The sequence below is a fragment of the Mixophyes fleayi genome, chromosome 3 (genome assembly GCF_038048845.1).
Source record: "Mixophyes fleayi isolate aMixFle1 chromosome 3, aMixFle1.hap1, whole genome shotgun sequence".
NCBI classification, from domain to species: domain Eukaryota; kingdom Metazoa; phylum Chordata; class Amphibia; order Anura; family Limnodynastidae; genus Mixophyes; species Mixophyes fleayi.
The window spans coordinates 288,067,434-288,080,777 of NC_134404.1; the positions used below are offsets into that span (position 1 = coordinate 288,067,434).

The 13,344-nt window shown below is 41.3% G+C and overlaps 1 protein-coding gene across 4 annotated transcripts in view; it reads left to right on the forward strand.

Moving 5' to 3' along the window:
- The window catches only part of ACOXL (acyl-CoA oxidase like), a 368,095-nt gene that overhangs the window by 96,230 nt on the left and 258,521 nt on the right, over positions 1–13,344 (forward strand). For all 4 annotated transcript variants that reach the window (XR_012689756.1, XM_075203751.1, XM_075203752.1 and 1 more), the window contains exons 8-9: positions 523–595; positions 10,235–10,367. Coding sequence is in view for 3 of the 4 variants with exons in the window: in XM_075203751.1 (XP_075059852.1) it covers positions 523–595; positions 10,235–10,367 (206 nt within the window). In the remaining variant the exon portion in view is untranslated. The remainder of the gene's footprint in view (positions 1–522; positions 596–10,234; positions 10,368–13,344) is intronic.

Here is a 13,344-nt window from a genome sequence, read left to right on the forward strand (position 1 = left end):
CTACATCACTATAGGTCCACACAGAGTATCACATGATTTGGGACCATACAAGTACATGCGTGATCGACAACTGTGGAAGTTACCTTTTTATACACATTTCTCAAACAGTCAACAAACCACCATCTGGTGTCTGTGATGTTCATGGAAACTGCCAGTTATTAGTGCTTTTACCCCAGACTCATTGTACAATCCTAATGTAATATGAACTCATAAACTGTAACTGTTGCTCCATATTTACTTAAGCCATTGTATAGTAAATGGCAATATGGGTTTACGGTGAAAATTGTCCATAGCCATATATTTTCTTATGTTCATAATGCTGTAACATTATTTGACTATAGTGTTGTATTCTTTACAATGTTTTGCTCTTTAATAGCAGATACAGGAAAGTGCAGAGCTTGTCTCCAGCTTTGTTAAAAATTATCCAAAAATGGGAAATGTTTTATAATTCTATAATTTTGTAAACAGAAGTCTGATTTGTAAATGTAAAAATTTTTTTTTATTATTTTTGTCTTATTAAAGGTCTTCATGGTGTAGATAATGGAATCTTATCATTCAATCAAGTTCGGATCCCAAGAGAAAACCTGCTGGACAAGTTAGTACATTAACATTAATTTAAATTTGGCTGCTGTAACACACATGGTTAGTAGAAGTTCCCATAGATGTCAAAAGACCTATAAGAAGTTAATATGAACCTGAAACAAGCTGTTTTAGCTATACATGTAGCCCTGTAATTTACTTTGTAAAGACCTCTAATATAATTTTACTACTTTAATTAGAACTTTAATAAAAAGCTAAAACAAACACAGCATACCTGTGTTCCTTGTGCTAGTTTAGTGGCATGTTCATTAAACGGTCGATAATAGGACGTTAGCGTAGAGCTATAACTCTTAGCTTTGTTATAGGCACAGGACACTACTATGGATAGAGGCCTATCTACAACATTGCAACCCATGTAGTTGCCATTGGGGCTAACAGTGAGGAAAGTGCCGAAGTCAAGTATCATGAGCTGCCACTGTCCTCCCTTCTTAATGCGGTCTGCTTTAAAATAAGCAAAGGTAGGTTAGAGGTAAGAGCAGCACAGAGGTGACACTGCTGCCATATCACAGTTCTTCCTGCTGTGTCTGCTGCAGAATGGGGGCGAAGACCACCAGGCAGCATGAAGCTAGATTATATAGTCTTATATGTCCTGCTAATACTTTTTTGGCACACTTGCAACCTGGGGGCTTGTGAGGCCATGTTGGCATACTGACTATATGGGGCATATTGGCTATAGATTCTGGTATGTGAAGCTATATGGATTAGCTGGTTAATAGTGGTTAAGTCTGTGAATTGTGAGGCTTTATTAGCATGTTAGGTTAAACTGTTGTGTTTTCATATATAGTCATATTGGATTGGCAGTCTGAGAGCCTGTGAGGCTATATGGAGGCATATGTTACATTTGGGTCCAATGTGCCCAGTATTCCTTTTGTCTGGCCATGCCAATTAAACCTCATTCTCAAGCGTTAACCTGGTATTTTAAATATTTATTTTCTGTACTAAAAATAAAAGCAACAAGTATATCCTTTAGTACAGTGATGCACATACTCGCTTGTATGCTGCAAAAGTGCACTGTATTCTCCAAAACATGCATGTCCATTATATCATTTTTTCCACAACTTGGACCATTATACATTTCAGATTTGTGTTAATGCCATGCTAATCATGGGGTGTTACATGTGCAGTTGTCGCTGGAAGCTGCACGACTCCCGTGAGAGGTGTCCTGAAGTGTAGCAGTTGTGATCGTTACACAAAGGTGGTACTACTGTAATAGCAGGGGGTTCAGCTGCTACAGGGCCAACATGTAGGGATGGCCACCCAATTCCCCATGTTTGTATGTGGGAAAGTTTGTTGCTGTCTTGGCTATGCCCCCTCCAGCATCATTTACATGGGGGCATTTTCAAAATTATTCTACGGGGCCTACAAGTGCCTAGTTACTCCCCTGCCAAGAGCATCAGCAAATCCTTAATGGCCGCATTGTGGGGCGTTAAAAAGAGGTTACTGCTTGACAATGATTTGATCAAAATTCCGTGAATCAGTCTTGGGAATCTGGTTGCCCAGTTACAGCTTTTTGAAATCACCTGCTGATCGCTCTACTAAGTCCTCATGGAATCCGGCTTCTTTAGCTGAATGCCCAATGACTATATCTCATATGACCAACTACATGTTTGGCTAGCTTAAGTCTAGCTGAAAGGATCTTGAGTCACTTCCTTGAGTGTTACTATTTGCTCCTCATGAACAACTTTGAATGTGTCAATCACTACTGCTAATTTGTTACATATCACCATAAATATTCCTCAGAAGACAAGTAACAAATAGCACAGTACAATATGTTTCAGAAAACGCTTTTGGGGAAACAAGCAGGCATCACTGTATCTGGGGCATATGGTTCTGGCCACAGCATGGGTCCAAAACATTGGTCGCAGCATAGTACTGTATATGCTGTACAAATAATTGAGCTTACTTCAGCAATGACAATAAAACTACAGAGCTCTTGGCTCATTTTTATGTTTTTTATTTATGGGGTGGAAGTAAAGTCATTAGCTAGTAACAAGGCTGAAGGGTTATGATTTAGGGAGATCCCTCTACAAAATGCTCCCTGGATCTCCATGCCCATGAGAGTCTGCAGCATAAAAGGCCAGGCAGCTCGATCAAAAGCCTTTTTGACATCTAAGCAGGGACCGCAGTACTATTTGCAATATGGATCAAATTAATGATTCTCCTGCTGTTATCATAAGCTTGTCTGTCAGGGACAATCTTGGTTCATGTTATAACACATGCTGATAGGAAATTTCAGGTGTAAAGTATCAGTGTTAGACTCTACGAACTTGAAAAGCGTTTTAATATGAGTCAAAAAGTTTCAAGCTGCTAATGTGTTTCAGAATGTGTTCTGACAAAGCTTCATAGTGATTTAAATGTCATAATATGTATCCTCCTATTCCTAATACTTTACATCTAGAGCTCTGGAATGATCCAAAATGTGCACGACACAATTGCAGGTACATGCTAGGTACGGTGCCTTCAAGTGCTTTTCTTTCTGAGAAGAAGTTATTTACATTGCACATATTCACGCAGGTCTCAGTCACTTCACTAACACTTGTTATTTCAAATTGGCATGATGACAACTCATTTTTTTTTCCTTTCCTTCCTTTTACATTGAGGTGAACCTGTCGCCTATACACAGTTGAAGGGTTTAGCCAATATTCTTGAGAATGCAGACTGTTAAAACAAAAATAGTGAACTAATTTATTCACTATTTTGGGTTAAATTTACGATCACTGTGTGGATTTATTGTTTATGTAACTGTGAAAAAAAGTCTCTTCTGAGGAGTCACATGTGACCTTTTAGAGTAATGCACATGACTGTATGACAAAGATCTTGTAAAGTTAGCTCAGCATAAACTGCTTGTTATATACATATACTGAAACTAGATAAGAGAAATGACATGGCTGTGCAGCAAATGTTCAAGGGATTTGTTGTAACACCTTGGGTAACCACAACAGCACATATTTATTTATCGGTCTTTCTTTTTCCTATGCCCACTCTTATTTTCTCATGGTTTACTCATTTACCAAAATGAGATTTAGGGGCATATTTACTAAACTGCGGGTTTGAAAAAGTGGAGATGTTGCCTATAGTAATCAATCAGATTCTAGCTGTCATTTTGTAGAATGCACTAAATAAATGAAAGCTAGAATCTGATTGGTTGCTATAGGCAACATCTCCACTTTTCCAAACCCGTAGTTTAGTAAATCTAGCCCTTAGTGTATTGTGCATAAAGAGGGCAGAGCCATAAAATATGGATAAGAGCCAGTGCACAGTGAAATGGTCTTGGATAAAATGAGGATGGGTTTATAGTGAGAGAAGTCTTGCTTTCCCATAATGTTAATAATTATTGATGAATCCCCCCATCCAAACAAAATGGGGAGATTGTTTACCACCCAATTAACAAACAGCTCAGACACGGGTTGGCAAGTTTAAGCCCGGGGGGCAAACACGTGGCCGCATCACGTGACACGCGATGCGGGCGCGTAATTGATGACGCGGCCGCATCGCGTGTCATGTAATGCGGCCGCCTGTGCGCTGACGTGGCCGCATCGCATGTCATGTGATGCGGCCGAAGGTAATAAATAGGTAAAATTGCATCCGGGGAGGAGAGGGGGGGGCCGGCCCTAATAGCGGTTGTACTGAGCGACCTGGGGGGTCGCTGCCCCGCTGCCCAGCCCGCCCCTGAAACAGCTATTGTTGTTTATTGATAAGATGCCTCAGTGCTTCACAGTGCCTGATAGTGGAAAAGCAGCATACAAAAACCAGGGACATACAAGGTGGACAACATGATACACTTCAAGGGTCCCATGTGTGGCCCGCTATTGGCTGCACATTACAATTTATCTCTGTAATAAATTAAAATAATACATTTAAGAAATGAAAGACATATCTCTGTAATAACATACCAGCAGGCATTTTAGTGTACGATAGACAAGTGTTACAAGCTAAGATGAACAAATCTGATGAATCGTGACTTCTGAGTAACCAGATTTTCCACCAGCTTTTGAAAATTGGGTGCAAGACAGGAACAGATACAACACAGTTCTGCAGAAAGTTTCCTATCCATCAGTCTGTAGCTCTTGTTGTTTGTAATGTGCCTCATAAATTGAGAATACTTGTCCACATGTGTAAGTGGAACCAAAAATGAAGCAAACAGGAATCATGTAGCTTTTCCCATGGACCACAGGGTACAGACTGCGTGTTTCTCCTCCACTGATCTCAGACATGCTGCCTCACCTCCCTGCAGAGCCGTAACGAGGCCGGTGCGGGCGGTGCCGCCGCCCCGGGCGCAGTCCCAAGGGGGCGCAATGGCCGCCCGCACCTGCCTCTGTGTGAGGAGTGAAAAAAAAAAAAAATTAAATAGACCTCAGATTCAGACTGCCGGCCGCCCGGCGCATCCAAAATGGCGGCCGGCACCCGGCTCCACCCCCTTCTGAACTCTGCCCTCTGCCTCAGCGTCTGATGTCATGACGTTGCTAGGCAGCAGAGGAGCAGAGAACCAGAGAGGAGCCAGGCAGCGACGGCTGGACAGGAAGAAAGAGGAAAAAGGTAAGTTTCAAAGCAGGGGAAAGGGGATGTGTGTTGCTATTATGGAGGGAGGGGAGGGGAGGGGATGTGAGCTGCTATTATGGAGGGAGGGGGGGGAGGGGGGGATGTGAGCTGCTATTATGGAGGGAGGGGAGGGGAGGGGGGGATGTGAGCTGCTATTATGGAGGGAGGTGGGCATGTGAGTTGCTATTATGGAGGGAGGGGGGCATGTAAGCTGCTATTATGGAGGGAGGGGAGGGGAGAGGGGCATGTAAGCTGCTATTATGGAGGGAGGGGGGGTGTGCTGCTATTATGGAGGGGAGGAATGTGTGCTGCATCTTGCTATTATGGAGGGGGGATGCTGCTATGCTTTATGAGGGAAGGGGGGGTATGCTGCCATAATGTGTGAGGGAAGGGGGGGATGTATTAATGTGTGATATGAGGGTAGGGAGGTTAGGTGTCTTAGTACATGGGTGGGAGGTAGGCTATTAATTTAATGGTGACGTTTAGGTGGGGGCTAATTATTTAATGGGTACTATTTTATTTGTGGGGTGCTGGTGGGTCAATTAAATTTATTGTTGGGGCTTTTCAATTTAATGGTAGGGTCTATTAATTTCAGGTGAGGTATTTATCTGTTTTGCAGTCACAAGAATGCTCTCTGTATTGTATGGTGGTCATAGGAATGCTCTCTGTATAGTATGGCAGTCATAGGAATGCTCTCTGTATAGTATGGCGGTCATAGGAATGCTCTCTGTATAGTATGGCGGTCATAGGAATGCTCTCTGTATAGTATGGCGGTCATAGGAATGCTCTCTGTATTGTATGGCGGTCATAGGAATGCTCTCTGTATAGTATAGCGGTCATAGGAATGCTCTCTGTATTGTATAGCGGTCATAGGAATGCTCTCTGTATTGTATGGCGGTCATAGGAATGCTCTCTGTATAGTATAGCGGTCATAGGAATGCTCTCTGTATTGTATAGCGGTCATAGGAATGCTCTCTGTATTGTATGGCGGTCATAGGAATGCTCTCTGTATAGTATAGCGGTCATAGGAATGCTCTCTGTATAGTATGGCGGTCATAGGAATGCTCTCTGTATAGTATGGCGGTCATAGGAATGCTCTCTGTATAGTATAGCGGTCATAGGAATGCTCCCTGTATAGTATGGCGGTCATAGGAATGCTCTCTGTATAGTATAGCGGTCATAGGAATGCTCTCTGTATAGTATGGCGGTCATAGGAATGCTCTCTGTATAGCATGGCGATCACAGGAATGCTCTCTGTATTGTATGGTGGTCACAGGAATGCTCTCTGTAAGGTATGGCGGACACTAGGAGGCTCTTTATATTGTATGTGTGTATGTCTGTGTGTATATATATATATATATATATATATATATATATATATATATATTCATTTCGTGCGATGGTGATAAGGGGGCACGATGGGATAAAGATGGCTCCATGGCACGGTGTGATAAAGAAGAAACTGTGATGGAGGGCACAGTGGGATGAAGGGGCAGTGTGATACAGATGGTACTGTTACATTTGTTTTAATTTGTTTCAGTGAGTTTTATTTCAATAACCAATTCATTTTTTATACAGCTAGCATGTGATAGCTGCATTTAAAGTACTTTGATCTATGGAGGCTTATTACATAAAGATCCTTACAAAGCCAGACCGAGAAGAATGGGGAGGGAGGTGGTTTCAGTGTGTTCTAGAACTTGTAAAGAGCTAGCTACGCCCCCCACAGTAGGTTGACCACGCCCACTCGACAATTGACACTCCCACTTAGATGGGGGGCGCCGCTTCCCTATCTCGCCCAGGGCACTAAAATGGCTAGTTACGGCACTGCCTCCCTGCATAGTGGAGTGATGCAGAAGTCTGCAAAGAATAACCTAGGGTTCAGTATTGCTTGTTTTATGTCTCGCTGAGCTTCACCCACAGCCCCTGCACTTATTTAATAGGAGTTGGGGACACTGGGGTTCAGCGGTCATAAATCAGAGAATAAGAGCTTGTGTCAGTGGGTCTTAAAACAGAGAAAAGAACCAAAGAGTCATAATAAAAGCAAACAATTAGGCGCTAGCGGGTATCTTTTTATATATAGGTGCTGTACCAACCACTGCTACAATATAAAGCAGGTACTGTATCTGCTGGATTCTCAAAACGGACAAAACAAATACTGATGAGCACTGGTTAGAGTAAATAGATAAATATATCTTACATTTATTTCATATGAAACAATTAATGAATCACAAAAAGTGACACATTTGTTAAGCACGCTAGTATTGGCAATAACAGTGCAAATGGAGATAGATAAAATTTCAAATATCTCCCAATTATGATACTAAGCCGGTTCTTATAAACTATTCAACCCTGTGAACCCAAAATATAAAATATTTGTCTTCTAAACGTTTGAATGCAGTCCCTCCTGTGTATTCAGTACCAAATTATTACTCTGTTTTGTTGTATAATAGGATTTCATTAGATTAATTATCTCAATGTTTATCCATATAGAAGATTGATCCAACAGGGGAATTCACAGGTCCAATATACCTTTCAGCCACAATTAATCTCTGGATCCCAAAAAATGCTCTCAAGGAGGCAGCCTCTATTCAAAATATATATTTAATACATCACTGTTAGGGAACTTGCTCCCACCTTTATTCAAAACGACAGTCAGTCCATTTAGGCAACAAAAATTAAGCCCAAAAAAAAATCCAATGTCCACAGTTATATTCAGTGTTGTATCTTACTTTCAAAAAGGAATCCACTTCTATGAAGTTGAAAAGGATCCATATACCAGAGTCCACAGTAAAGGTTGAAAATTTAAGGAGCTGGAAAAGTTTGTGTCTTCTTGCCAGTAGTATACATCTGATGCCTTTCTCTGTCTCTTTGGGGACGGTTTCATCAGAAGTTAACACTTTTAGCATATGGGCACCTTTAAATACTATTTGATAAACTTCTCATTATACACTCTCAAATAACGTTCTATAATATAAAATATACAATATAATAAATGATCTATCTTTAAAATATAGCGTTCTATATTATACATAAGCAAGAACATGTGATATAACCAGCCAATCACAGCATGTTTTAGGATCAGGTAATCGTTCCCCAATCGCATCATGTTTTGAGATCATATAAACTTCTCTCAAAGCTGGAATCACATGACCGCACTAAGCGTCCTATTATTTGCTATACAGATTTTTTTTACTTTATATGTGCATCACATGATCTACACAACCCAGTATTTCACAGCCAATATTTTTACAAAATAGCTTAGATTTTTAAATCTTTCATTGAACCTGCTCCACAATTCTTAACATGACAGAACAAGCTGTGAGCCTGCACCTGTTTTAAAATGTTTCTGTGGTGCTCTAAATACCGCGAATGGAGGGGTCTAATTGTGTGACCTATATATTGAATACCGCACGCACAATTTATAAGTTAGACCACATAATCAGATGTACAATCCATAGTACTCCTAATAGAAAACTTCTCCCCAGTTATAAAGGATACAAATTAATTTGTCTTATGTTCCACAATACCACATGTGAGACAAGGAGATCTCCCATATTTATAAAAACCATTGGATCGCCTGTTTAACCAACGTCTAGGATTACTAACTACGAAACTATTTCCTGCAGCCCTACTGTCCTCTTCTTCCTTGAAAAGACTGGGGGCTAACATTTCTTTCAAGTTTCTCGCTCGTCTAAAGACAATATTCTTCCCTTTATTCACATACGGACCTAACATCTCATCTAATTCCAATATTGCTGTGTTCTTGTATATTATATTCCTAATCTTATCTGCTTCCGAATTGTATTTAGTAACAAAAACCAGTGATTTATCAGTACCATCCCTTTCTTTCCTCTTTTTCTTGGTTTCAACCATAAGGGCACTTCGATCTAATTCTCGAACTTCCTTAAATGCTTGGTCTAACAATCCCTTTGGGTAACCCTGTATTACAAACGATTCATAAAGGGTCCTTGCCTGTCTATCAAGATCACTCAATTCAGTACAATTCCTCCTAATTCAGAGAAAGAGTCCTTTTAGGGATGTTATTTTTCCATCTCTTGGCTTGGTTACTCTTATAGTGCAAATAAATAAAAACTATCAGCTTCCTTAGTATATGTAGTCGTGCATATCTTGGTTTGTATATGAAATAAATGTAAGATATATATTTATCTATTGACTCTAAGCAGTGCTCATCAGTATTTGTTTTGTCCGATGGGTCATAAAGCTGGAACGAGCTAGGGCGGCGGTTCCCAAAGTGTGCACCGCAGCTCCCAGGGGTGCCGCGCGCCAGCCATAGAAAAAAACAACACAAAAACTTACCAATCCGCGCGGCTCTCTCCGCGTGAGAGAGCATCCTCCTCTCTCACGCAGCTCCAAATATACTCCGGATTCTGGAGTATATTGGGAGCCACTGTAGGGATTTGCAGAGTTTTCCGGAGGATGTAGAATTGTGAGAGAGGTAGATTGGTCGTGCTGCTGCAATGCCAGATAAGCAAAGGTTGCAGTAGTAAAGGTGGGAGATAATGAGAGAACGGATAAAGGTTCTAGCAGTATTTCAAAGGTACAGATGGCACAGCTACTAGAGACACTGGATGAGAGGCCAAAGCAGCGGACTTGGGAGACTGAGGAAATTGTGGATGGTTGACAGTCAGAAGGATTTGAAGGGAGGCAGTGACACTGGGAGGAAGGGAAAATAAGCTCTGTTTTGGACATGTTGAGCTTTAGGTAGTGTTGGACATCCATTTTAAAATAGCTGATATAGTTGGTCACACAAGTTAGTAGAGAATTGGAGAGGTCAAGGGGGAGAGGTAGATTTGGGTGTCTTCAACATTGAAGTGGTATTAGAAGCTGGATGAATAAATGAGATCACCAAGAGAAGAGGTGCCGTCAGAAAAGCAGATGAAAAAAGAAGCCAATTTTCTCCAGATGGTGACAATTGCTATTTTTTCTTACTAAATTGTTCCAATCTAATTTTAAAAAATAAACACACCAGACTCTCACAAAAAAGCAGACAACAAACATTAACATTTGCCAGATTTGCTTCATCTAAAGAAGTTTTTTTTTTTTTTTTGTTTCCCCTCTCTCCTTCCACCCCTAGGTTTGGCTCTGTTTCTTCTGACGGAAAGTACAGTTCATCCATTGAAAACAAGAGTGCCCGGTTTAATGCAATGCTTGCAGCTCTCACACCAACAAGATTAGCGCTAACATTTCAAGCTCTGGGTGCAATGAAGGTATTTCTTTGTTTTATTCCTTATGCCATTAAAAGTAAATCATGTCTCTTTTCTCCCATTTGCTTTGTCACTAACAACTATGAACTTCGGTCGTTAAAAACAGCCTTTGTGGTAAATGTCAATTGCTGATTTTGAAATTGATTGGCAGGAGACGCTTGAAAGGGTCAGACATATTGCTTGTACTGCCACATGGGGGCTCGATGTGGCCCATGGGGCTTTTATTTAGTTATTGAAAGGAAACAAACAAACCATATTGTCCTCTCACTTTGTGCCTTCGCACTCTGGTGAATCCTGGGCACCTTGTTGCTCTTTTTCCCAATTCTTATTGTGGGTCTCAGTTAGTGTGGGGTATGAGTTTGTGGAGCTGGTTTAAATGACAAGCAGTAGGCTGCCAATGCAATTATGAAAGTCACTTGCCCGACTTGTAATAAATTGTGAGTGACCTTAAGAATGACCAATGCAGTCCCCGACTGTATTAATAAATCACGATCTTCAGGAATAACAGCAGTCTCTTTTCACGTCATTTTAAAGTGCAACCTCGATAGCAATATTTTAAAAGCGGCAATAGTCCTTGCTTTGAGCACTTGGGCACGGTCATGTTGGAATAGAAAAGGGCCTTCCCCAAACTGTTGCCACAAAGTTGGAAGTATATAGCATTGTCCAAAATGACTTGGTATGCCGAAGCATTAAGATTGCCCTTCACTGGAGATAAGGGGCCTAGTTCAAACCCTGAAAAATCGCACCATACCATTATTCCTCGTCCACCAAACTTCACAGTTGGCATAATGCAGTCAGGTAGGTAATCTTCTCCCAGCCAAACCCAGAACCGCCCATCCGACTGCCAAGCAGAGAAGTGTGATTTGACACTCCACAAAACATGTTTCCACTGCTCCACAGTTCAGTGTCTGTGGGCTTAACACCTCTTCATCCAATGCTTGCCATTGGTCTTTGTGTTGTGAGGCTTGCATGCAGCTGCTCGGCCATGGAAGCCCATTCCATTAAGCACTGCACCGCACTGGTTTTGTACTTACATTAATGCAAGTGGAAGTTCAAAACTCTTCAACTATGGAATCGGCAGAGCGTTAGTGACTTTTACCCACCATGCGCCTTAGTAGTCATTGACCCCAATCTTTAATTTTACGTGGTCTTCCACTTTGTGGCTGAGTTGCTGTTGTTCCTAAATGTTTCCACTGTCTAATAATATCACTTACAGTTGAGCGTGGAATATCCAAGTTTCACGAACCATCTTATTGCAAAGGTGACATCCTGTCACAGTACCATGCTGGAAGTCACTAAGCTCCTCAGAACGACCTATTTTGTATCACAGATGCTTGCAAATGGAGACTGCATGGCTAGGTGCTTGATTTTATACACATCAGTTAACGATTCTGATTGAAATACCTCAATTCAATAATTAACAAATATTTTTATTTACTTTTTAATTACTTTTATGTATGTGTGTGTCTGTCTGTGTATATATGTATGCATATATACATATATTGTGACCTTGTGAAGGGAGTAGGTACCATCTCCTGGGGTAGATGGCGAAGAACAGCAGCAATAAGTTACTTGAATGCAGGGTTTTCAGTTTAACTGGTCCAAGCCAGATTTATTGGCATAATCAAAGTAAACAAAAAACAAATAAAAGCCATGCCTGTCCGGCACTAGCTAAACATTCTCCAATACCCTCTCTGAAGTGTGGAACCTTGTGTCCCAGCCACCTTCCAAACACATTAAAGTTGAACACCACAGCAGTGTCTCTCAGGAGGCAACTAACCTCCTCCCCAGGTCTGAGAGCCTGATTGTACATTCTAGCTGCATTTTAACAGGCACCACACAGGTACAACTCCTGTTCAGTTTGCTTACAGACAGGCAGATCAGAAGACCTGGACTGGGCCTTTTGCATGGAGCCCACCCTTCTCTCTCCATACAAAACACCAGGGACCCTAAACAGATTTTCCTGAAGCTGAATACACTCATTTGAATGATGCTTCCTATTCAGTGCAATCTCCCTTGGTTTAAAAAGAATGTAAGCCAAACAGCCTGAGACATGGATACCTGCCATTGAAACCAGTGTTACAATGTATCATCATCCTCATCATCATCAACATTTATTTATATATCGCCAGCAAATTCCATAGCGCTTTACAATTGGGTACAAACATTGATAAGACAATACTGGGTAATACATACAGACAGAGAGGTAAGAGAACCCTGCTCGCAAGCTCACAATCTATAGGACAATGGGAGTTAGAAACACAAGGGCATATGCTACATCATATTGCACAATGGACCAGCTAGAACGCAGGGCTGTGTGTGTTGCAATGTTGGTCAGAGGGTTGTCTTGCGTTAGCAGTGTAGAGGATGGTAATAGGGTAATCTAGGGAAATTAAGATGGTGGTTGAGGAATATCATAACCTTGTCTGAAGAGGTGGGTTTTCAGTGAACGCTTGAAGGTTTGAAGACTAGAGGAAAGTCTTATTGTGCGTGGGAGGGAACTCCACAAAGCGGGTGCAGCCCGGAAAAAATCCTGTAACCGAGAATGGGAGGATGTGATGAGAGTGGAGGAGAGACGTAGATCTTGTGCAGAACGGAGGTGTCGAGTAGGGAGGTATTTCGAGACCAGTGAGGAGATGTATGTCTGTGCAATTTTGTTGATGGCCTTATATGTTAGTAGAAGAATTTTATATTGGATTCGTTGAAATACAGGCAGCCAATGTAGAGACTGACAGAGTGGGTCAGCAGAGGAAAAACGTTTATTAAGGAAAATCAATCTAGCCGCTGCGTGCAAAATAGATTGTAGGGGTTCAAGTCTGACTTTGGGAAGACCAGTAAGGAGGGAATGGCAATAGTCAATGCGGGAGTTAATGAGTGCATGAATTAATGTTTTTGCGGTGTCTTGTGTCAGATATGTGCGTATTCTGCAAATGTTCTTTAGGTGTATGTAGCATGATTTAGATATAGAGTTGATGTGGGG